This window comes from Pseudozyma hubeiensis (assembly GCF_000403515.1).
Source record: "Pseudozyma hubeiensis SY62 DNA, scaffold: PHS45, whole genome shotgun sequence".
In the NCBI taxonomy this organism is placed as follows: domain Eukaryota; kingdom Fungi; phylum Basidiomycota; class Ustilaginomycetes; order Ustilaginales; family Ustilaginaceae; genus Pseudozyma; species Pseudozyma hubeiensis.
In genome coordinates this window covers 59,868-84,518 of record NW_012133827.1, presented here as the reverse complement: position 1 = coordinate 84,518, position 24,651 = coordinate 59,868, and the positions used below count along the sequence as shown (strand labels likewise).

Here is a 24,651-nt window from a genome sequence, read left to right as displayed (position 1 = left end):
CCTGCTCTTCGGCTTGATTGCCCAAAAGTACCTGGCGTGCAGATTGGCTGCTTGCGTGTTGCTCTCCACTACAGGGTATCACCTTACACTGAGCCAAAGCTTAGTGCCTGCCAAAATGTCGAAATTCTTGCCAAATTCTGCCTCTCCCACAACACTCTTGGGCGAATTGCCTTGCGCCGGCACTTCACGCGCGAGTCTCGAGGCTGCTTAGACTGTGGTGCTCTTGAGCTCACCTAGTCTCTGCCCGCCGACAAGATGCACCGAATTCCTCGCGTCTGATCGTCGGTCTCCAGCCAAAGTCACAGTCACCATCGGCCCCTTGTTTTTTGAAACTCTTTATTTGAAACTCATACAGCGCCGCTGTACTGGGCACACTGTGAGTGCGCCTTCGGCTTGGCTCTGCCGCGTTGGCTCGTCGGCTGCTCTCGACACTCGTGGCTGGGCCGCCTTGACTGCATCATCTCGCTGTGGCTGTTGCTGCCGGCCTCGCGGCTTTGGAAACTTCATCCATTTTGGCTCTCCATCTTGGTGGCACCGTTGATTCGCTGCACCATTGCACTTTGCCCCTCATCTAGCCTCGTTGCTTTCCCACACATAGTCGAGGTGCTCGACGCTTGCATCCTGCCTCTGTTCCCCATCACGCACGCACATCTGTGAATTACACTGTAGCTCCTCCTCGTCCCCTTTAGCCCTCTTCCCCTTCTACAATCACACACATACGCACACACACGCACACACAGCTCGAGAGCATCTCGACCCACCAAAAGCCTCTTCATCGTATCTCTCCGTCGTCGGTAAGTCGCCTCGTGCTCCCCCTCTCCCTCCCCTCGCCACTGTCAGTCGTGTCCCTTCTGCCTCTTCCCGAGCCTGGCTTGTGGGCGGGTGACTTTCCACTGCCTATGCAGTCCGCCGCTTCGCTGCATTGTTCCAGTTTCATAGATCGTCGTGGCTTCTAGCTCTCTGTGCCTTCATCTGTCCCCCCGTCGTTACCCTCCTTGCACCTGGGCCTGCCATGTGGCCCTGCTGCACTTTGTCGTAACGCCCTTCACTTCGGCTGTTGCCCTTTCTGCGGCTACAGTGTACCGAAGTGCTGGTGTCGAGAGCTGCTCATCTGTGCACAACAGCTGCTTGACAGCTGGCGGCAGTTGCTCCCCTGCGATCAGCGTTGCCCTCGTCGGCGGCCTGACAGCAGTCGAACCTTGCCTGCAACCCTCCGGCCGCACTTCATCTCTCCCCAGCGCCATCTTCTAGAAGCCAGGCCGCCTATGTCCGAGACTGTTTGGTAGATCAACACCCGGACCGGGGTTTGGTCCCGGATCGTCGTCCCGTCCGTTTCGATGGACACGCTTCGCAGCTGGCTTGCGAAGCATCATTTGTAGATGGATCGCTTTCGGATGGCTCAGTCGTGACGAGACCTTCGCCACCCACGTTTCCTGATCTAACACTCTGTGGCCCGTTCCGCACAACTCTTTGCTCGCTCGGCACGGCATTTTGCGAGTCTGCGATCAAGCCGGCATTTTTCTTGTCGCGCTATTTCGCCGCGCTAGAGCCACAAGCCAAAACACTGGCTCCAGTTCTACACTGCTCCTGCGCCGCTCCACCCCTCGTCGCGTCCCGGTTTTTCCATCTGCCCATCGCAGCCTGGCTGGGCGCCTCTCCCTCTCTGCCTGGCTCACAAGCGGTGTCGCGTTACTGCCACCCACTAAATCGCCACTTCCCGCCACGACGTGCATCCATCCGCTCTGCTCGCTCCTCCACTCTCTCTTCTGCCTTCATCCCCTCTTCATCCCCGGTCTTGGCCTTCGATACTTTGTTTCGATTGGCTCCATCTCTTTTTCTTCATATCTGCGCCTTTCTCGACCTCGTCCTCTGACTTGGCTCGTGTTTACCCCGTTTGGCTCCCCCCTTCATCTTTCTTCAGAGGCATCTGCCCCCCTTGTCGCTGTCGCGCCGACGTCGCCCACCTTTCACCTCAGACGCGTGTAAGTCGACCTCCCTAGACGCGTTGCCTACGCCATCTACCGACGCGCCTTCGGCTCATGTGCTGACAGCCATTAGCGCCATTCATCTGGTCCGTCTCTCTTTGACGTCGTTGTCGCGTTCCGTGCATGCATTGTTCCCGCCGTGTCATCCCACCTGCTCCCCTGCCCCTGTTCGCCATCGCAGAGGCGCCTTGAAGTGATACGCGACGCTTCGCGAAGAGACCTTGTTTCCTGACGTGCTGTATTTCCATGGACTCGCAGCACCTCGTATCGCCGCAAGAAGCGGCCGCTCAAGCTCAGGCCCGAAGAATGCAACCTTCTGACGCACTTGGCCACCACAGTAGTCATCATCATCACGGTCACGCAGCCTCCGACGACGTTTCAGGAAGCCAATACTTCAACCCAGCAGCTATGGTACGGATGATGATGCAGCCCTCGTCTCCCTCTCCAGGCGCGTCGCGTCGCGTCTTTCTTCCGTCTTGTTTAGCAGTCCGCTGACCACGATTGAACCCCTCTCCCTCCTTTTCCGAACCTTTTACAGCACTCGCGCAACATCGGTATGGACGGCGGCAACCAGCAGTCCCATTACGGAGGCATGCAGCTCCCGCCTCTTGGCGCCGGCCAGAGCAATGGCGGTCACGGCAACATGGGCCACCACGCCTACGGTTACGGCCAATCGCACGCCATGCCATCCCAGCTGTCGTATCCTCAGCACTCGCCCAACCCTTCGCACGCTCACCTCTCGGGCGGACAGAACACAGGCCCCATGTCCATGTATGGCTATGGTGTTCACCACTCATCGCCGCAGCAACACTACTCTCACGTCCCAGGACAGGCCGCTCACGGCGGAATGGGCGGTATGGTTGGTGGCGCCGGCTCTAACCCCATGATGGGTGCCCCCGGCGGAGGCTCTTCCGGTGATTTTGGCAACCACGGCTTCGGCCAGCAGTCGCACTACCACCAGTACTTCCAGCCTCAGAACCTGCAGAGCATCTCGCCCAGCCAGGCTGGCGCTCCTCCCTCGGCCGGCGCCGCTGCTGCTCCCGCCGCCGCGGCTCAGGCTAGCACAAAGGGCGGCAAGAACGCAAAGGCTCCCAAAGCCCCCAAAGCCCCCAAGGTTGACAAGAAGGCTGCCGCCGCCGCTGCTGCTGCTGCTGCCGCCGCCGCCGCTGCGCCCGCAAAGGCTGCTCCTGCAACCAAGGGCAAGGCTGGCAAGAAGGGAGCTAGCGCCGACGCGCCCAAGGCCAAGTCTAAGGCGCATCCATACGCCCAGCCCGAGCCTGTCGCCGAGGCGAAGCCAGCCAAGAAGCCGAAGAAGAGCGAGGACCCCCCCAAGCCCTCGACGCTCAAATCGCGTCTCAAGCCGCCTAAGCAGGCGCCCTCCGCGTGGCAGATCTTCTTCACCGAGGAACTCCAAAAGATCAAGGCGCAAAGCCCCGACGAGCGTCTCAATGTTGCGCACGTTGCCAAGGACGCCGGTCAGCGTTATGCCGCTCTTCCCGAGTCCAAGAAGCAGGAGTTCCACCAGCGCAGTCTCGAGGCGAAGGAGGCATGGGAGCAGGAGATGGCTGATTGGAAGGCCAAGCTCACGCCCGAAGACATCCGCCAGGAGAATCTCTATCGATCCGCTCAGAGGAAGGCCGGCAAATCGAGAAAGGGCAATCTCAAGGACCCCAACGCTCCCAAGAAGCCGCTCTCCGCCTACTTCTTGTTCCTCCGAGCCATCCGCGCCGATCCCAACATGACGCAGGCTGTCTTTGAGGGTGAGCAAGAAACCACGAAGCAGAGTGTCCTTGCTGCCGCCAAGTGGCGAAGTCTCAGCGAGACCGAGAAGCAGCCTTACTTGGACCGCGCCGAGGCCGACAAGGCCCGCTACGAGCGCTTGCGCCGCGAATACGAGAGCAGCAACGGTCTCGAATCCTGAACCGGCCCCTCCGCATCTGTTCTGACCCGCGCGCCCAAGTCTGGAGACGGACGAACCATCGCATCTCGGGGCTTTCGTGCGCTGCGTGCAGTGTATGTCATTTGTAAGCGGCCTCGTGCCTATTTGGATCGGCCAAGCTGTTTCTCGGGGCTGTCTATACCACGTCTTTCTGTTTCTTGTAATGTTGTAGTTGTTCCTCACGCGTCCACTTCGCTCCGCTCGCCATCAAAGCTCGTGGTTCGGTCGTCATGCGCTTCCTCTTCCGGACCTTTTGTCGACCTCTAGTGTTCGTGTCTGTCGGTCGTCACACACACATTCATTCGATCTGTTCATGTATTTTTCAACTTCGTCATTCCACATTTCCGGATTGGATTTGTCGCTTCGTATGCGGCGGTGAGAATCGGACAAGACCTTCATGGTCCAGCACGTCTCTGAGGCTCATCGCGCTAAGTTTTTGTTCCCACGACGCTGTCACCACTGGTCTCTATGCAGGCCGAGTCGTCGCTCAACTCGCACGTCAAACGATAGCTCAGCGTCTGTCTGCAAAGCTGTCGGGGTAAAGACATGTTGTACATCATCACGATGGCGGAGCAAAGCGAACCACCATGACCGAAGTGTTGTCGGTGCTGAACTCCTTGAGAGCGTGCTTCAAGAGCTCTTGCGAAGCGACTTGCGGATCGTGCACGTCTCGAACCAAGTCGACTGCTTCCTGATCCTCGATCACATCCCACAGCTGCATTGAAAAGTGTAGCAAAAGTGTCAGTGAATCCTGCGTATCGACAAGCGAACAAGCATCTGGCGTACTCACCCCGTCGCAGGCAATTATGAGGAAGCTGTCTTCGTTGCCGAGGACCGTTTCTGTTGTGTAAGGGGACCCGACGACGAATTCTTTCATCGCTGAGTCGCCCAGGGATCTTGTGACCGCAAGGACGCCGTTTACGCGAGCATTCATCACGAAGCCCCCGGCGTCAGTGATGCGCTTCGCTTCCTGTGCGTCCGAGCCTTTGTGGTCATAAGTGAGACGGACTGCTTTTCCGCCGCGGCTGTCGAATGAGAGGAGGTGAAGTGTTACACGGAGGCTTAGCGATGGGCTTGTTCTGACATGTCGAAAGAATTCGCACTGGATCCTTCCTACTTACCAGAGGACGGCTCTTGCGTCTCCGACGTTTGCAGTGTACAGAACCCTTCGCGTTGAAGTGGACTGGCTGCCTTTGCTATTGCTATCTGACGAATCGAATCGCTTCGACAGCTTGCCCCAAATACCATCACCAGACGTTCGCCCACTCGGTTGCGCTTGATACGCTGCATCCTTGTCCGGTTTGCTGTCCGGTTCGGTGCTGGGTTCTTCGCCTGCTTTGAGGGGGCGTCCGGACGCATCTTCCAATCTCAGGAACGCAACGGCAGCCGTGCATCCGCTGGACGATCCCTGCTGGCTTGCGATATTCTCGAGCTCCTTATCCACGCTGTGGAATGTCAAGTTGAGGGAATCGGGGACGGGTTTGTCTTGGTTGAGTTCGAGTGTTTTGAGCAGATACTATTTGGGCGCCGCATGAGAAGGCAAGAAGACGCGTCAGCGTTCCGTGAGTCGTAAAAAGTGGTGCAGCACCTTCGATCCGTTCAACATACCTTATGGAAGTTCTGACCGCACCACTCGGCAGCGTCCTTGCCTGCATGTCCATCAAAGATTCCGAAGAAGCCTTGGCCGTGCACACCCCCATAGTCGTAGACGAAAGCATGCGAATCTTCCATGGCTCTCCGCCATCGTTTATTCGAGTCCTCTGAGATCCCTACACGAAAGGGAAGTTCTGCAGTGGGTCCGCCTGCGGTGCCTTTGGCGGCCGCGCCGGGCTCTGCCGAAGAAGTAACCTTTGGGTGCTGGTTCAGCACCTGCACATCATTAGCATGGAAATAGCCAGTGTACGTGTCAGCTCCCGCTCCGTACAGGTCACCTCGCACTACCCCACGCGCAACTTACACCATTGGTATGAGCACCGTCAGCGACTGTGACGGGCGCGGATTCGGCGTCCACTGATCTCCTGTTGCAACACCATAACATAGAGCCCAAATCGTTTGTCAGTAGCGGTCACGCCGGCTCGGTCGGGATGAGAATGACCCACTTTTCGCGCGCAGACATGGCTGTTGTCGAATCCTAGCAGCTCGAGGTGATGAGGCTGCCTCGTTTGTTGCGATCGACGTCTGTGCGCAATTTCTTCCTCAAGTATATTGAGACTAGGTGAAAGTGAGAGATATCAGCTGGCGCTGTGCTTCGAAAGCTGCGAGGATGCAATGTGTTCATGAAGGTGTGATGGTCGTGAAGCAGGTCGACTCGGCAGAGCCTTCGATCCCGAACGCGATTTTGGCTACAGCGAACAGTGGAGCTGGCTGACTGTGCAGCTGCTGTTCATTTTCGGGAAATCCGCGTGGAGGCAGCCGCGGACATGTGACGTGCAGTTGCCAATTCTTCCTTGCGACAACCGTGCACGCGTCTCTCCAAGTTACACTTTGAGGCTTTGCTAAGAAGTCCGCCCGCAGTTCCAGTCCGGATCATTTGCTGCACGGTGCTTTGCGCCGTCGTCTCGTTTAGCTGAGGAAGAGCCCAGATCGCTCTTCGACTGCCACGTGAGATCTTGTGTCACTCATGTGCCTTGACGACCCCGCAGCGAAGCCGCCATCGCCGAGGAGAAGGCAGACTCAACCGACTCCGAGATGGAACAGCAGCCGAAGCCCCTCTATCAGTGTCTCGACTAGGCCAGAGATCAGTGCGACCCCACTGCATCATCGTCACTCACCAGACGGAACGGCTTCCGAAAGAACGCACCAGCGTCGCTAAGGATCGAGTGACATCACTTCTTCCGTACCAAGTTTCAACGAGCCTCTGACGGTCGGCGACACGCTCCGTTGCTCAGTTGTGCGATTCGCGTTCTCTCTGTTTTTTCATTCGACCCGTCCAATTAATAACAAATTTGTTCTGTTTCTCGAGAAATCCATGGCCTAGAATGTCAATGTGCACAAGATCGCGCTCTGAGATCAACGAACGACGTATAAGCATATGTACAGTAATATAGAAGCTGATCTCAATATCAATAGATGACTGAAAACACGTTTCTGCGACCCTGCTCGGAGCAGCGACTTCTTTTCTTTCGTTTCAAGAAGCTAGTGTAGTTGAGTGGGCAGAATGTAAGTGGGCTCTTGAGCACGAAAGTAATCAAGTCCATGTGTTCACCGAAAGTGAGATTATTGTATTTGTCAACGAGATGCTTCTGTCACACGTCAGAGGCTGACTAGCCACTTCATAAAAGAAAAAACTTATGAGGAGCATTGCGCTCAGAGCATTAGGGGTCAATTTTGGTCAGTCCAGCGTCGCGACGGGGGTGCAAAATATTTTGTAGCCAAATGCTCAATGTATAAACTAATTTTAGAATTTGATCCTGGAAAACGTGACTTTCGTCAGCACATTTCCAAACCTGTTACGAGTCATTTTGTCATCTCAGCGATTGCGGTGGATTGTCATTGATGGAGAATCCCCGAATGAAATTCAATGGGTTTCATGGTTTTCATTCTATTCCAAAAAAGAGAAAACAGCCTTCTGTCGACAAATTGGTCCCAAAGTCACCTTACCGTAAGGCGAGGGCCGACAATATCTCCTCAAATGCTCATGGTCCCTTCTGGAGCGACGCTGTTGGGTGTTGAAGAGTGACAATTTTGGCCACAGTAATTAGAGTCAGAAATCGACATAGCTAGTATAAGTGCAACCGGACGATTCACGAAATCTATTTTGAACTGTTGATCGACGCTTACGCTTTGCCTCAAGTCAAGCTTTTTGTTTGACTGGTGTAAACAGAGATTTTTTTTGTCGCCCCTGCGTTCAGGCTAACAACATCGGACAAGGTTTTCTTCGGTAATTGTTGTCCAAAAAAACATTTGACGTCGCGCTTCTTTGCGGCCGACGAATGCCAAATTTCGACGTGGCCGAACGTCCGTCAAACGATCGGGTAAGCTGAGAGCATCTTGATACGCGGTGTTTGTGAGATTCGGCACTGGCCTCGTGGACGACATCCTACCATAGCTGCAGCAAGCACATTAGGAGAGTACACGCGAGACTCCTCAGCGGCACCACTCGGAGAAGATGGGGTCGGGTGTCGAACCTCTACGAAGCCATGCATCACACGCACACACGCGCAAACGGTCAGAGAGAGGAGAGACAAGACCGTGTGATTGAGATGGCATTGACCCACATGTTCAAACGTCGAATGTCAAAAAGATACCGCCCAAGCAGCTAGAGTGTTACCAAAGCCATTGCGAAGCGGTCCCTCGTCGACGACGTCTTGACCGTCGACGGTGACCATCTTTTCGACGCCGACCGTGTTGAGGTTGAGAACCCACACGTTGCCGTCGTCATTCAAATCTTGAAGCCAGAGGATCCTCTTCTGCGATCGTCGCGCCGAGACTTGGCTCTGATCGTAGTTGTCGAAGAAGGAATAGAAGCCTGCACCATAGACAAAGACATTGGTGCTGTTGGCGATCCTCATCCCGAGACCACGATTCTCATAAGGATCGCTCGGATCCTGGAAGGGTAACTCTGACGACTGGGTGGACGAGAGGTTGAAGTTGGGATCGTGGTATGTCTCAATGGAGAGCGATTCTTCTGCACTGGCGACTGCTCGGCCCTTGCCCTGGAAGTATGCGGTCTCGGTTTGCGCCAAGGAGATAAAGACGTTGCTAGCGTCAACGATGTTGTACTGATAGAGTACCGAATGCTCCGAGGCGCCGCCGTACATCCATACTGGACCCTGGGCCGATTCGATGAGGACGCCGCGTCCTGAGAGAAGATTGACCTGAGCGCGATCCCCGAAATCGAGGTCATGGTCTGCTGTCCACATCCACGTATTCTCCATGTAAGCGCTCGAGTTGGGCGTCAAGTGAAGGTTGAGGAAGCTGGCACGGCAGTCATTGCTCAAAGGTTGCTCGCGGGCGCATTTGTCGGCCTCGAGGTTGGTGCCCGAAAAGCCTCCGACCCGGACGTGGCTGTCCCAAATGGCAGCCGAGCCCTGCGAGTCCTCTTGTTCTCGGATGTTCCACTCGACTATGACGGCACCCGGCGCAGGTCCTCTCGTAGAAAAAATCATGTCAGAGATCTCCATGATGCCCGCGTCACCTGGCTCTCCGACTCGCACAACAGGCTGAGGATTTGAGGCGTCTTGAAAGAGAGAACCGCCACCCATCAGGACAGGCCACACCTCTCCGACCATTCTTGTGCCCGGTGGAAATGTGACGGTCGATTCGAGGTAGTACGTTCCATGTGGCACATAGACGATCTTGTCGCCAGCGTTGTCGTCCAATATCTGCTGAAGGGCTTGCGAGTCGTCAGTCGTACCGTCTCCAACGCACCCGAGCTCCTTGATGTTGACAATGTCTGACGGCCCCGCCCATTCGTACTGAGGTCTGCTGCGGCTGAACCAAGGCGTCGAAGGTTTGTTCTGCTTGATCAGGCAGGGCGGTCTCGCAATGTTGATCCGTGAAGATCCCTGTACAGTTTGCGTTTGCTGCTTGTTCTGCACGAGAGAGCCCTGCACCCAACTCTCGATAACAGAGGACTGATCGGAGCCAGCGAGCAGGACCGAGTCTGGGCCGGCATTGACAACACTGCCAACATTATCAATCGAGATGTTGTCCAGAATCAAAGTGCCCGAGCCTGGAGTCGTAATGTTGAAGGCGGTCTCGACATTGTTCAAGCTCCAGTCGTACGCCAAGATGGACGCGGCGCCTTGACTTCCCGATTCCGGATTCGGGCTAGTGCGCATCTCCAGGCCGAGTGTGGAGTTGGAGATGCGAATGTCGTGATAAGACCAGCCCCAATTCCAAGCTTGCGATATAGCGGTTTGGCAGTTCTCAAAGGAGCTGTTGCGAACCGTGAACTGCTGATTGCCAAGGAAAGCGCCGTATCGGCCACCTCGGAAGGTGAGATCTGTCATGAAGCCACCGCTGCCGTTCTCCATAAAGATGCCCTGCTGCCCGTTTTGCTCATCTTGACGCATTTCGAAGTGAACATTGAAGAGGCTCGTAGCCTGGCTCACCTGGTGGTGGATACCGGTGCCCGATGTCGCTGGCATCTGCGTCAAGTCGATCTTGAAATTGTAAACGGCGCGGAAGAAGTTGTTCTGATTGATATACCAGTTAGATCCATCAGAGGCGTAGGGGTCTTCATCGATGACGGCGATGCCCTGAAAGGAGGAAGCAGCCAGCAACGTGGGTCGATCGGTCGCGCTGCCGACCAGCTGTGTGTAGTAGTAGGAGATGATGGGTGAGGAAACCAGATAGGTGCCCGGTGGGAAATATACCAGAGCGGGCGAAATGGTGGAGCTGCCGCAGCCTTGACCGCAGCGGCCACCTTGACTGATGGCCTGATTGATGGCTGCGGTGTCATCGGTGGTGCCATCTCCCTTGGCGCCGAAGTCCTTGACATTGCGAAAGACCGGATACGAAGAGGGGTTGGGATTGTAGGTGGCCGAACCGTTGTGGTCGACGAGCTCGAGCCAAAATGTACCGTTACCAGTTGAAGCTTGGGCAAGGGCTCGATTCGCATCAGTTTCGGAATCGGACTGCATGGTGCTATTGATGCTGAGCGACAGGGGAGAGGAAAACACAGAGCCTCCAGGTCGATTTGCCAGGGAATCCTGGACGAGTCGGGTGAGGTTGGCAGCGTTCTCGAAATTTGCCCAAGCAAGCTGACTCTGCTGGAGGACTTGTGCGATGCCGTCAAAGAGGCTCTGACCTGCCTCAGCGACGCCGGTGAGACCACTGGCTGTGACTCTAAGCACGTTTGGGAGGATGCGCTGATCGGCGACCAAACCTTCTTGATTGGCAAATGATGAGGGAGTAAGGTCAAGCTCGACGTTGGGAAATGCATCGCGTTTGGGTGTTCGTGAAAGTGGAGGATGTGTCGAAGGCGACGTTGGCTCAGAATTGGGCCCGTCGATGTCTTGTTGGAAGGACTCGGAAGCCGCCCTATTGACAGCATCAATGTTGCGACCGACGAGAGCAGGCTGCACCTGAGCTTGAGCTCGAACCTTATCGGCCAAAAGCGTGGTAAGGAGCAAGAGCAGCAAGTAGCATCCTAGGTTGGTACTTCTCCAAAAGCGGCTCGAACCAAATTGTTGGTGATCAAGGAGACGCATGATCTAGCTTCGGACAAACAGAATGAAGATGTAGCGATGCCCAAAAGCCGCTGTTGGCCGATATATGTGCTCCCGCTGCAAGTGGTATCGATTGCGGCTGCAATCACAAGTCTTGACAAAAGACCCAGCCAAATCTCGGCTTGCGACAAGACGGAGCGGCTGCAAGCGCAGCTGATATCCTGATCCGGCGATGTGTTGTTGGTGGCAGAGAAGAAAGGAGAATGTGTGATGGCAGAACACAATGGAGCGATGCCAAGCGATCAGGTACGTTTCAGCGACGAATGCTGTTCACTTGTAGAGCAAGCAGACCAGGTCAATGTCCGGGCATGCACGACCGAGGCTGGGGTTTGCATGTGCCGCCGAAGTACGATAAGATGTCTGTTTATCACATGCTTCTCGATCTGGGATGTGCCGAGATGGAAGACCGCATGGTGATGAACGCCGAACGCTGGGCGGCGAGGGGAGTAGAAGACGACTACATATACGAATACGATTGAATGTGTCATATCACTTTTTTTGGATCTAGTCGGCGCTGTTTGGCGTGAGCGCGAATTTCAACGTGATTTTACCGAGACGAAAAGGGCGATGGATCTCAGACATCATCCTGCTGACGACTTGGAGAAGAATCTAAGGAAAGAAGGTTGGGCGCAGCATTCTATTTCACGGACTGATAGAGACATGTCTGCATGTGATGGGTATTTGGGCAGCCACGACAAGGCTTTAGCCGAACGAGACACCTTTCTGTTCAGGAACGGTGAAGCCGAGATTGCCGGTCTCGAGCCCTTGCATAAGATTTCGCAAGCAGACGGCTTCCATCTCTGTTTGTGTCTCCAAGGTCAAGGTTCCTAGGTGAGGGAGCAACTCGACTTTGGAATCCTTGAGAGCAAAGAGACGTTCGTGTATCTTTGGCTGTGGGACAATGCAAGCGGAAGAATCAGAATGGTGGGACGTGGTCAGCAAATTGGCAGGAGCGCATGCGGGATGGAGGTCTTGGCGGATACATACCTCAGCCTCAAAGACATCGAGACCAGCTCCTGCAATGGTGCCTTGTTCGAGAGCCTCTGCAAGTTCTTGCTCTTTGACGACGGGCCCTCGCGCTGTGTTGATGAGGATAGCGTCCTTCTTCATGGTTTGCAACTGTTGCTTACCGATGAGGCCCTTTGTGGCGGGCGTGAGAGGGCAGTGTAGAGAGACGACATCAGATTGTTGAAGGAGCTCTTCGAGAGTGCTGACGTACTGCATGCCACCCTTTGCTGCGTGCGATTCGACGGCGTGGGCAAGCCGATTGCGGTTGTGGTAGAGGACCTTCATGCCTAGGGCGTGCGATGCCTTGTGTGCAAATGCTCTGCCGATACCACCTGCGCCGACGATGCCGAGGGTCTTGCCTCGCGGATCTCTCGCATCAAGGAAAGAGAAGGCAGAGTTGAATTTGCCATTGTTCATTTCCGCCTTTGCTCGAGGGAAACGTCTCAACGCGCCGAGGAGAAGGTAGAGTGCGACATCCGAAGTGGCATCGTCGACGGCGCTGGGAACGTTGGATGCCTGAATGCCCTTGTCGGACAGGGCCTGTACGTCAAGCTGGTCGTAGCCTGCGCCATTGTGAACGATGTAGCGTAGTGTGGGAGGGAGTTGAGAGACAAGCTCGTGGTCGAAGCGACCTGTGACTTTGATGGAGCGCGCACCGCCGAAATGACGGTAGATGCCTACCACTTGTGCATACTCGCCACCGACTTGAAACATGTCGATGAGCTCTTGTCGTGACGTTGCGGTCGAGTCGACGACGGTAGCTACCTTGGACAGCTGGTTGAGTTCTGTAGTAGCGAGCTTGATTTGGTCGAGAAGCAACACTTTCGGCTTACTCGCCGAATGCAAGTGAGCGCCAAGTGATCGACGAGCGAGGCTGCTGGCCGGAGCAGCACCGCGTGCAGTGATACGCACAGTCGGAAAGACCGCTTGCATGGCTGTGATGAAGCTACGGGCAAGTGTGACTTAATGGAGGCAACGCGATCAATCGGTAAGCGCACAAGAGTGTCGGAACGAACCCGACGTCGACGTCGCGACTCGGAAGACGCGGTCGGAGGATGCAGGAACGCAGCAACGGCTATGGAAGGGAAAATGAAATGTGAAATATGTAAGCATGACTTTTCGAGCAAGCAAGCAAACAAAGAAATGGAAATTTGAGGCTTTCAGGGTCTCCAAGTTTTTGCAGCTACAGCTTCAGCCTGCCCCCAAACTCACTTTTTTTCCTCCCAAACTCCACAATATCACACAGCCAGCCTCGCGTCAATTCTTTCGTTACAGACCCCGCCACCATCCCTGTCACCATCTTCCCTTCCTTCTTCATCATCGCTTATACCGTCATTCTCACTGAGGAGACCGTCTCGAGCCGATCGAATCAGCGCAGAGTGTCTTTTGTCGCCCCTGGCGTCAGCCTTCCACCTAAGCACGGCCGCCTGGTGTCGGTCGAGGCTTGACCATCATCTTCACAAATCTGCTACGAGCTCTGAGCCCGCGATGGCCACTACGAATCCCGTCGTATAGCAGACCATCCATTTCGCTCTTTGAGCATCTCACAACAACCTTTGCAACCATCAAAGCAGCTTCGGCCCTCACAACCACCTCACTCTTCGCCGCATACACGCCTTTCACAATCCAATTCGCACTCACTTTGCAGTCCGTCGCCTGGTTCAAGCTTGCATCGGCCAACATGAAGCGACCCGCTAGTACCAGCTCTGCGAGCGCAGGTAGCAATTGGAAAGCGCTCAAGAAGTCGCTCGGCTCGGACGCTTCCACCTCCGCCACGACGTCTTCCACAGCGCGTAGAAAGGCCTCCACTTCATCCAGCAAGCCGAAGCGATCCAAACCCGATCTCCGAGAGAATGACTCAGCAGGCAGCAAATCATCCAGTCCCGCTCCTACTTCCTTGCCATGGTTTGCCGAAGACATCTCTCCGCAAGATTTGGAGCTCGTTCGCCAGAGTGCTTCCGATAAGATGGCACGTAGCGGAGAGTGGGAAGGTATCGTGGACGCTAAGCTCAAAAAGCAGATCATTCTCGGTGGTTTGCCATCCGATGCCAATCCAGCCAAGAAGGAGCCGGGCAACTATCTCGCCATTGATTGCGAGATGGTCGGCGTGGGCGACAAGGGCTCCGAGTCCATCCTTGCACGTGTCTCCATCGTAAACTTCCACGGCGCGACCATCTACGATCGCTTCGTCCGGCCACAAGAGAAAGTGACCGACTATCGAACTTGGGTATCCGGCGTCAGACCCAAGGATCTCAAAGGCGCTCCTTCGTTCAGCGAAGTTCAGGGCGAGGTGGCCAACCTGATCAAAGGCAAGGTGCTGGTCGGACATGCCATCCAGAACGACCTCAAAGCGTTGCTCCTCTCGCATCCCAAGCCGCTCATCCGCGATACGGCCACGTTTCAACCGCTGCGCGATCTAGCAAAGACCAAGTACCCAAGTCTCAAGAAGCTTGCCAACCTCGTCCTTGGCATCGACATTCAGCTCGAAGGCGAATCGCATTCCTCGGTCGAAGACGCACGCGCCACCATGGCCGTCTTCCGCAGTCAGAAGCCCAAATGGGACGAGATGCTTCGATCTCAAGGCAAAGCAGGTGGAGGTGCTTTTGCAAGGCTGGCTTCGCGATCGGCGGGCGCCAACAAAGTTTGGAAGGCTCCCGCCAACGGTCAAGCTGTCGATGCTGCTTCACCCGCACTCGATAAGAGGAGCATCTTGAGTTTGGCGCGCGGAGGCGCACTTCAGGATACCGTGCGCTTGAAACCTCGAATGGCAGCAAAGGCCGACTGGTGGAAAGAGTCCGTGTAACGTGGCCTCGACCCTTCCTGATCGATCGTTTGCTATCCACAGGCTGCGTTGCAGCGTAAACCTTCGGATCTGATTCATTGTCCTGCATTTTTGTAATTGTACCTGCATTCTTCATTTCATCAACCCAACTGCATCTGGATTTGGATTTCGCCTCGGGACAATAGTGATGCACAGCAGTCGCATTTTGATAAGAGAAACGTGGTACGGTGAAGAAGGATATCGCTGCACTACAACCATTTGTTTGTTGGAAGTACAAGGAAAGCCGAGCAAAGTATAGCTCTGGAATGCGTACAGGTGAACGAGCCAGCATTCGAGAGTCTGCTGATGCGGGAGTACACGCGGAACTGAAACGCCATTTTCAAGCTGCAGTATATCGGATCTGCATTTGCTGCGGACGATTCGGCGAAAGAGCATGAGACACGGGCTCGTCCGGTACGGGCCGTCTGCGGAGAAAGAAAGGTTCACATGATGCGGTCATGCGTCTTCCTTTGGAATATCCTTTTTGGTGAGGTGCGAACCGATCAGCTTTGCCATCTCGAAGGAGCTGCAATAGGAATGCCGAGAGAGGAGCAAGAAGAGTCGAGGCGTTAGTACAGGTGCGGAAAGCGCAGCAGGGTGGAAATTTGGTCGCACTCACTCTACGGATTCCTTGCCGAAGATTGAGGTGAGCTTCGCATCGCACAGAATCTGACAAATGCGGGAGGATCAGCGACGCGGAAGGAGCGGAAATGTCAGCAGCGTTTCGTACGTGAGAGCGGCAGAAGCTGGTGAAGGAACCTACCTGACGCTTGTTGCTCTCGTTTTGAAGGTTATTTGACTTGATGTACACCCATAGCTGCTTGACCACGGCGTGGCGTGGCATCTCGTCGCCACCGCAGACGTCGGCGAGTTTGGGTGAAAGGATGAGCGGCCTGTTGAAAGGGTTATTAGGGTTGACGACCCTCTTCTTGCGGGGCTCGTCATCGTCGTCATCGTCGGCGACGGCACGCTTCTTTGTGGCCTTCTTCTTGGGCTTGGGCTCTGCCTTTGGCTTGGAGCTGCCGTTGGAGGATGGAGCGGGTTTGGCGGCGGCAGGCTTGGGAGGAGCGGATTTGGAGGTAGTGGAGGAGGTACTTGTGGGAGCAGTTGTGTGACCGCCTCTTACGCCGCCCATACCGGGAAGGGCGAGACCACCGGAGGGTGGTACGGAGGAGGCGCCGTTGTACGAGTGCTGAGCTTGAGGTGGGGCAGGCATGCCCTTTGAGATGTGATCGAAGCAGTCGCGGATGACCTCGTCGACCTGCTTCTTGCTTGCGGAAAGGTCGAGGGATGGTGGAAGCGCGTGTGGTGGAAGCTGAGCAAGCTGTGCGCGAACCTTCTTGGCGGAGATGGAGCTGAGGTCAGCGTTGTTGAGGATCTGGATGATGGCGGGACGAAGGACGGCGACGATGGCCGGATCGAGAGGAGTAGGCTGAGACATGATTACGGAGGTTAGACGGGGCACGAGATTTCGACTAGTCCGACCTAGACGTGAACGGAGAAGATGTCGAGGGGCAAGCACGGAAGGAGCGAAAAGCGCCGCAAATCTACGGATGGTGTTTGCAGGGAGCGGCGCTGGATCGCGATGACGGCTCCTCGTGACACTGAGCGAGTAGGTGATCGACCCGACAATAGAGCGACCGGTAGTTGAGGTGTGTCCAAAATGCGCGGTCGCTTGTATGGCGATGAGCTCGGACGAAGCGACGGTGATGAAGGATGGAAGCCGCTGACTATGATCAGTGTCTCCGTATCGAGGAGGCAAAGGTGACGCAGAGAGCGACGAAGGTCAAAGTGTGATGGTCAGAGAAGCAAAGCTATGCTGCGAGCATTCAAGAAGGAAGCGAGCGAGCGAGCAAGCAACGGAAGACCCGACGAGTAAATGATGCCGGAGTCGCGGGACTCGAAACAAACACTCGAGCCGCCCGCACGCAGAGGGAGAAATAACAAAAGTCGGCTCAGCTCGACGCAGGCTTGGAAGCCGATTGGGATTCGCCAACGCTCAGGTCGGACGGACCGCCTCCCGTCAAGGCTGCTTTTGTTGCCCCAACGTGGACAAAGCGCGAAGGAAATTCCTTCAATGAAATCGAACTTGACTTTGTCCAGCAACCCGCTTCATGGCCTGCCCAGCTCGTTCTCATGCACAGACAGCCGCGCCCAAAGACGCGACTTTTGGCTAACCATGGGGCGGCAAGAAGTGTCACCTCAAGCGCTAACAAATCACACTGTCTGTCTATGCGCTGCGGGACGAACGTCTTCATCCTCACAAAGAACGCGCGAGCACACTGAAGCGGCAGTGTGAAGAAACACGGCAATGGGCAACAGAACCCTCGATCTCGACAATCGACTATCCGAGAGTGTGGCAATCGGTGATTTCGGCTTGCGAAATGGCCACACCCGCCGAGACGAAGCTGCGACGGGCTGCAGAACTGCACGAATCGAGACTCTGAATCTGAATACTCACGTTTATTAGAGCAGCGGCGAGCTCCGGCACGCAAAGACGGCCTGGCTGGTGCTTTTGGTTCCTGACTTGCTGGACCCTTTCCTGCCAGCTCTAGACCAGCTGGTTCGAGCTTGACGATCTTACACAGCCTGCTCTCACCACGTTGCTGATTGACGCCAAGCAACTGAGCGGCCAAGAAGGCGACCCGTGGATGAGAGAGTGTCTGGAGCGTAGTAGAGAAAGCCGCAACCTCAAGACCAAAAGAGAGTGCCGCCCGCATCATTAAGGTGCTTTGAGCAATAGCGAGCTTGATTCCTGTTTTTTTTGTCAATTATCGGCGTGGCGGCAGGAACTGTCTCGCGCTCACACACGCGTGGCCTGTGCAGTTAGTCACACGCTCACCAACCGTATTCGGGTCTCTCCTCCACCATACATCACGGTCTCCCTGATCGACCTCGACATCACATTCGCTGACCACCACCAAGCCCTCTTCGGTCAGCCTGAGCGAAAGCATTGGAACATGCTCTCGTCATAGACAATCGACCAAGGTGACAGCCGCCGAGTACACCCCGTGTCTCCGGCGCATACCATCACATCGGACCCTTCCTCAAGCTGAGCCGAAAACATGTCAGCTCAACAATCGCCGTCGGCGCACGCCGCTTCGCAGCAGCAGCAGCAGCAGACATCCAACGGTGGACCATCCTATGGCCCTCATCCCGGCATGGCCGCTCGAATCGCATCTTCTTCTTCGGACAAGCCGGTCCCTCCTCCACCCACTTCAGCACCGGAGGCTCAACAGCCGTCGTCCTCGACGTTTGCATCCGGCACATCCGCGTCTGGGATGCATCCAAATCTGGAACAGCGCAAAGGGCAAGTGGTTGGTCGGTCCGAGAATGATGCTGCTCGAGTCTATGAGCCTCACTCGAAACCGAGAGAACTCTTTTTGCGCGTTCGCATCCAGACGATCGAAAAGGCCAAGAAGGATCTGCTGGTGCGCCTCGATGCGCTCACCAATCTGCCTCACTTCCGCGCTTCCTCGTATCCGGGAGTCATCCGAACCTATCGCGAGCTCTGTCTCTTCGCTCTCGCCCTTTCGCTCTCGAGTCCCGCCATCATTGTGCCCGCTTTGCCGCTGCCATCCACAACCGCAAGTGGCCTAGAAGATACCCGCATCCTCCGTCTCATGCTCAGCAGATGGTTCTCTCGCGTCCTTGCAGAGCCTGCGCTCAGAGACCATCCAGAGACCCGCAACTTGATCGAAGCCGACTTTGCCTACTCGCCCACTCCGCCTGGCACTGGAAGCTCCTCCGCCGCTCGCAAACGTTTCGCAAACGCCATGGCAAGCGCAGCTTCCGTCGCCTATGGCGGTGTCGATGCCACCGGCGGTCTTCCCAACGGCGTGCTCGCCACATCTGCCTCCGCTGGATCTCGTACCACCAGCGGTGGTTTCAGCATCCTCGGTCTCGGCGGCAGCAACAAAGGCCTCAGCACGTCTAGAAGCGTCTACGACGATGACGAGGACCTCGTAGCTGCTAGAGCTGAAGTCACTCGTCTCGAAATGCAATTCGCCGATGCTGCTGAAGCTTCCGAAAAGCTCGCCAACTCGCGTCGCTTGCTCACCGTCGCCCTGTCCGACTTGTCCGTAAAGCTCAACAACCTCGGTGCTGTAGAAGAAATCCGACCACCTTCCTTGCGCCTCGGTCTGCCCTACGTCCTAAAACGAACAGCCTACACCGCACGCACCCTCGGCGATCTCCAAGATGCGCTAGCCAACACCGAGCTGCTGACCATCGGCGACGCCGTCGCCTACCAGTCCATCAACGCTAGAGCCGCAAAAGAGACCATGCTTGCCCGCAACGCTCTTGTCGAGGAACACCACAACGCCCAAAAGATCACCGTGAACAAAAAGAGAGAAGCTGAGCATCTCAAAATGCAGCGAAACCTTCGCGCCGACCGAGTCGACGACGCACTAGAGGAGCTTCAAGAGGCAAAGCGGCACGAACACGCACTTGCGCTCCATCTCAAAAAGATCAGCCAAGAGCTGCACAACAGCTTGCAGAGCCACAGCAAGTATGCGCATCAGGATCTGCAGCAGGCATTGGCGGAGCATGCGAGGGGCAGCGTCATGTTTTCGCGTCAGCTGTTGAAGGAGATGAAAGGGCTCAAGGCTGAGCTCGATAACGGTGCAAGGAGACCGGATAGCTCAGGCAGCAGGTTTCAGACGCCGCAGAGGCCATCGCATGCGCAGACGCAGGCTACAGAGTCGGCGCGGCCGCCGTTTGCTCATGTTCACTCGGACGTGAGCTCGTCAGCGGAACGTCCATCTTCAGCTCAGTCCAGACCTGAAGAATCGCAGTTCTCTGCACCCAACGGTACTGGGTCCAGCAAACCAGGGCCGCCGTCGCTGCTACCTGACCAAACGATGAGGTCTCCGACGTCCGCAGCGTCTACACCGCACACTTCCTCGCCTACGCCGCAACAACCACCGCTGCAGTCTCAGCTACGGTCGCCCATGCCGACCTCGTCCAATGCATGGTCGGGCGCTTCTCCGATTGGCACGCCCAACCTCTCCCGATCCATGCATGTAAGCGCATCCCAATCGGGTTCTCGCGTGGGAGACAATCCGTTCGCTTCCAATTTTAACGCGGGTGCCAACGGGACGCAGTCCATGCTCCTCAATCGTCCCAGCGCAGGTGGTGCGCGACCAAATCCGTTCGGCACACTCAACTCTGGCTCGTCGGGCACTGCTAGTGGCAGGTCGAGGATCTCGGCTTCGGAAGCGGCGAGGAGCTTGGCTGGCAAGTTTTGATCTCAAGTCAAAAAGGTGTGCTGAGATTTGGACTGGGCACCGCTGTTGTTGGAATCAGCCTCGACCTACATGGAAGTCTGAGAAAGTGCCATAAGTTAGCAAATGACAGCTCACCATGTGGTCAAACAAGATCAGAACAAAAAGTGTGAATGGTACGTGGGGTGTGGTCATTGCATCCATCCGAGTGTGAGACGGATTACAAGAGATGAATGAGCAGAACAGGGGGAGATTAGAAGGAGATGTCCTTGCGGGTCCATGCGATTACGATCAAGACTAGAAGGGAATGTTAAGGTATAGGTTTTGAGATGAAGTGGTGTTGAGAACAGGGGATTAGATGAAGCAAGTCCTATGCGTGGGTGGGTGGAGGATCAACTGTAGAGAGCAGCTCCCATCCTTCTCGCCCCGGAGGTAGGCGTTGTAGGTTCCTGCTGTGCACTGCCTCCCTGTGGTGGTCTCGTATCGCCCGAGAACTGCCGGCGATGTCCACCGGACGACAGCGGGCTAGAGGGTGGACCTTGCGACATGTAGGCACCGGGAGGCGGTTGCAACGGCGGCAGCTGCCTCGATGACATCGAGAGCGGCGAAGGCGGTGGATACGGTCCTCGCCTCACAGCAGATGGCGTCTGCGACGAGTAAGGTGACGTCGGCTGCATCGACGGTGACAACGGACCTGCGGCATGCGGATGCGACATCATCCTGCTGTGCGTGGGCGTCTGCGACGAAGGCGGTGCAAGCGCTTCTTGTCGCTGGGTCGGAGAGAACTGACCGTAGACACTGCCGGGAGGAGCCGGCGCGCCGATCGACAGCTTGTGGAGAGGAGTCGAGGTTGGGCCGTTGTCATTGTACTCGCCTCCCCCGCGAGATGCGCGGCGCGCGTGTGAGCCACTCTTCCTGCGACTGCTCGAGCTGGCAGGTACCGGATCCTGACCATAGTCGGACTCCTGCGACTGCTGATCCGAGGCGGACGCCGAGAGACCCTGACCACCGTCGTTGTCATCGCCGTTCGCTTTGGCAGCCGCTTCCTTGCGTCGCATCAGCAGGTACCGCTGTCGACACTGATGGTACGAGCGCGTCCCCACGGCGCGTGAGATGAGCTCCCATCGTTGGCCGTGCTCCTTGATGGCAGCACGCAGCTTGGTGTCCTCCTCCGAGGTCCATCGAACGTATGGCAGCCTCTTTTCCGGATTCTGATTGCCGCCAAAGCTCTTGCTCTCACCGTTGCGAGACGAAGTCTGCGAGCCGTTGGCCTTCGAGCTGCGGGAACCGTCGTGCGCTCGAGAGGATGCCAGACGCGAACCAGACTTCCTTCTGGATTCGCTATCCATGACCATCTCGTCCTCGCTGCTGAGGCTGCCGATGGGACTGACACCCTCGTACTCGCCGGACCTGTCGCTTCCTTGCGATGGATTCTGGCTGGCCGTGGCCTGGTCCGCCAGAAGGTCGAGTGCACTCAAGGTCTGGCTTCCACCGGCGCTGGGTGGTCCGCTCGGAGCATAATCGTGGTACGGTCGGCCTTGAAGGAACGGATCGGCTCCCTCGGTCTGTGTACGAACACGAGGCTGGCGCTCGCCGAGGAACGGGGAGCCGTAGGGCTCAAAGTCAAAGGCAGCGGACGAAACTCGTCGGCGCTTGGGGCTTTCGTGGGCCATTCGAAGCGGACTCGACTGGATCGGATAGGGTGCAGCACCGTAGCCGCCGTACGGATCGTACTCTGGACCGCGTTGCGTGGCGACCGAGAGCGGCGGAGGGTAGCCCATTGCGCCACGATGAGGAGGCTCTCTCGCGTAGTAAGTCGGATCCCCGCCTGGAAGAGGGAAATGCGGAGCAGGTCTGCCTGAGCGCATGTTGGGCGAAGGTGCCGCAGCGCCCGGATTGAGCGTCTCTGCAGCTTGAAGGAGCTCGTCGATGCCCGTGAAGGAGGATGCAGAGTCAACCCTGCGGTGACGATCCGACCAGCTGTCGCGACGATCATCGCCGCGAGCAAGCTCGTCGAGCTCTCGAGCTCGAACACCGGTGCGCGGGGTGTTGGAAATGCTGGCCATGGACTTGGGCGTCTTGGGTGGCCGTTCCGCTGATCCAGAAGGCGGCGTACGTGGACCGGATGCACGTGGTCCATCTCTGTCTGCAGATATCGGCTCCTCGCTAGCCTGCCGCTTGACAGGCGAAGAATGCGAGACGGCATTGGCTTGGAGCTCGGCAGCAGGCGCGAGGGCCTGATTGCCCGACACGACATTTGACGGTTGCTTGGCACTCTCTTGCGTGGGTGGGAAAGAGCTCGAGTCGGCCGAGGAGCCAGAAGCGGTGAGGTCGGAAGCTGCTTGCTGCTCCTTGCGCAGCTCACGCAGTCGGCGGGCGGCTAGCATGAGGTGCTCTGTCTCTGCGTCGCCCATGGTGACATTGCGCTTCTTTCGGCTCTTGTCTCTGCGGCTGCCGGATCGGCTTGGGGTGGTGGGCGCAGTGCCGGGCTGGCTAAGGTTGCCTGGGGTGTGGCTGCCGAGAGCATCGGCGTCGGCAACCGGTGCAGGAAGGTCAGTTGCCTTGATGCCGCCAGATACGAGGTAAGGACGGAGAGCTTTGAGCTCGCTCTCTAACTTGAAGACCTGGGCCTCTGCATCCCTGACGCGAGCCTTGAGATGCTTCTTATCCGTGATGAGCTTGTTGCGCTCACGGATCAGCGAGGCAGTTGGCGAGAGGTCGGCATCGAGCTCGACCAGCCCAGAGCTAGAGATGCCAAGGCCTGTAGTACCAGGCGATGCAAGTGCTTTGTTGTCCTGGGCGGAAGAAAGGAAGCTTGGACTACTAAGAAGTCGTTGGTTGGTGTCGCCATTGGTGCCGGCGGGGTCGGCCTTGAACGAGGAGATGCGGTTGTTAGTGGGCGAAGGGCCCGAAGCAGCTGCAGCCTTGGCCCTGTCAGCAAAGGTAACGACGGGAGCCGAGGTGGAGTTGGAGCGTCTCTCGTCGAAGCCTTTAGCCTGTGCGCGATTGAGCAGCGCGCTGAGCATCTTTGCTTGAGCCTTCCATCCGTCGAGCTCTGCCTCGAGTCGATCGGTGACGTTGCGATGCGCAGCAAGGGCGTGGGCGTGTGCCTGCTTCATGGAAGAGATGACGGACAGAGCGGTGAGGCGAGTGGACCTCAATTGAGACTGTGCTCGGTCGCGCGATTCTGTGAGGGTGGTGCATCGAGAGGCGAGCATTTTGACCATGCCGGCGAGCTCGCGCTCTCTTTCGCTGGCAGAGGTGTCGGTGGGATGGTCCAAGCCCATGTTTGCCAAGGAGCCCAAGATGGACTCGAGGCTGCCTGACTCGTCGGCGGGCGAGGGTAGATCTGCGGAATCGGTGCTGGTGGAGAAGGAGCCGTAGACGAGCATCTCGATCTCTTGCTTTGTGGGGCCGACGCCAACGCCGAGCATGGGGAAGGAGAGGTGACCGAGTTTGAGGACTTCGTGGTCGTCGATGTGGTCGTCGAGTGCATAGGCTGGACCAAGGATGGGGGATGGTGTAGGAGAGCGCGCAGGGGATCGCGAGGGGGAATGTGCCGCGCGGGAGCGGTACGAGGTGCGATCGATGGGGCGTTCTGCTGCCATGGTGCGTTCGTCGTTGCGGTCGATGCTGGAGCGTCTGCTGGCTCTGCGGTGCGACGAAGAGAACGAGTCGTCGGCGGCATTGCGATCAAAGGAAGTGCTGCCGCCACTTAGACGAGCGGCGGCTCTGCGAGGCCCCATGTTGTCCGATACGGTGGTTGTGGGACTGGCGTCTGAGTGCTGATCATCCGTGTTGATCCTGGAGGAGGATGCGATCGGATTTGGGGGAGGACGGAATTCGGTGTGAGAGGTCGGCGGCGTCGGAAGGTCGGCAGAGGCGGTGGGGGGCGTCGAAGGCGTTGGCTGCGACTGGGATGCATTTGTGTTGGCGGTGGTCGCAGTGACGGCGCGATCGGTGTGGGATTTGGGCGGTATCGACGAGGACGATGGCTGAGCAGTGTCGTGGCGAGTCATGATGCTGACTGTGGATCGGACCGATCCGAACGGCTCGTGATCGCTCGCAGTTCGAGTATCTAGTCACGCACCGATCGTGCTGCAGAGACGACGGCGACGACAGGAAGGGTGCTGCGAATACGCTGAGGTCGGCGGGGCCGTCGACTTGTTCGCTGATGGTTTGCGACCGTGGAGAGAGCCGAAGAAGCGCAGGCAAACGACAAAGTGGTGTAGCCTGTGTTCCGGAGAGGCAGATCAATGTCGGAAAGAGCGCGATGATATGGGAGAGGGACGACAGGGAGAGAGAGAGAATGCGAAGGAGCGAAGAATCCGAGGACCGAAAGTGACAGAGGGCGAGGGGTAAAAGAGAGCGAGAGAGAGAGAGAAGCAGGCAGAGACAGCCACACTGGAATGGGCGAAGGCGACGACGACGGCGGCGGCGGCGGCGGTTGAGTCCGAGAGTCGACAAAGTGTGACAGTAACGAGGCAGCAGCAGACAG

General features: G+C 56.9%; 6 protein-coding genes across 6 annotated transcripts; 3 read left to right on the top strand and 3 right to left on the bottom strand.

Moving 5' to 3' along the window:
- Positions 1-2,541: 2,541 nt before the first annotated feature.
- On the top strand, positions 2,542-3,906 carry PHSY_004430 (chromatin-associated protein; the record flags this gene model as incomplete). Its single annotated transcript, XM_012335043.1, has 1 exon — positions 2,542-3,906. One exon carries the CDS (start codon positions 2,542-2,544, stop codon positions 3,904-3,906), a length of 1,365 nt encoding a protein of 454 aa, XP_012190433.1.
- Positions 3,907-4,483: 577 nt separating this feature from the next.
- PHSY_004429 (glycoside hydrolase) lies at positions 4,484-13,040 on the bottom strand (the record flags this gene model as incomplete). Its single annotated transcript, XM_012335042.1, has 6 exons — positions 4,484-4,639; positions 4,715-4,949; positions 5,046-5,440; positions 5,533-5,693; positions 8,195-10,973; positions 12,087-13,040. 6 exons carry the CDS (start codon positions 13,038-13,040, stop codon positions 4,484-4,486), a joined length of 4,680 nt encoding a protein of 1,559 aa, XP_012190432.1.
- A 748-nt stretch (positions 13,041-13,788) lies between these two features.
- Positions 13,789-14,910, top strand: PHSY_004428 (RNA exonuclease 4; the record flags this gene model as incomplete). The annotated part of the gene is made up of 1 exon (XM_012335041.1): positions 13,789-14,910. One exon carries the CDS (start codon positions 13,789-13,791, stop codon positions 14,908-14,910), a length of 1,122 nt encoding a protein of 373 aa, XP_012190431.1.
- Positions 14,911-15,268: 358 nt separating this feature from the next.
- On the bottom strand, positions 15,269-17,799 carry PHSY_004427 (hypothetical protein; the record flags this gene model as incomplete). The annotated part of the gene is made up of 2 exons (XM_012335040.1): positions 15,269-16,413; positions 17,775-17,799. The coding sequence occupies 2 exons, from the start codon at positions 17,797-17,799 to the stop codon at positions 15,269-15,271; spliced, it is 1,170 nt and encodes a 389-aa protein (XP_012190430.1).
- A 194-nt stretch (positions 17,800-17,993) lies between these two features.
- PHSY_004426 (hypothetical protein) lies at positions 17,994-20,177 on the top strand (the record flags this gene model as incomplete). The annotated part of the gene is made up of 1 exon (XM_012335039.1): positions 17,994-20,177. One exon carries the CDS (start codon positions 17,994-17,996, stop codon positions 20,175-20,177), a length of 2,184 nt encoding a protein of 727 aa, XP_012190429.1.
- Positions 20,178-20,545: 368 nt separating this feature from the next.
- PHSY_004425 (hypothetical protein) lies at positions 20,546-24,172 on the bottom strand (the record flags this gene model as incomplete). The annotated part of the gene is made up of 1 exon (XM_012335038.1): positions 20,546-24,172. One exon carries the CDS (start codon positions 24,170-24,172, stop codon positions 20,546-20,548), a length of 3,627 nt encoding a protein of 1,208 aa, XP_012190428.1.
- Between the last annotated feature and the right edge of the window lie 479 nt (positions 24,173-24,651).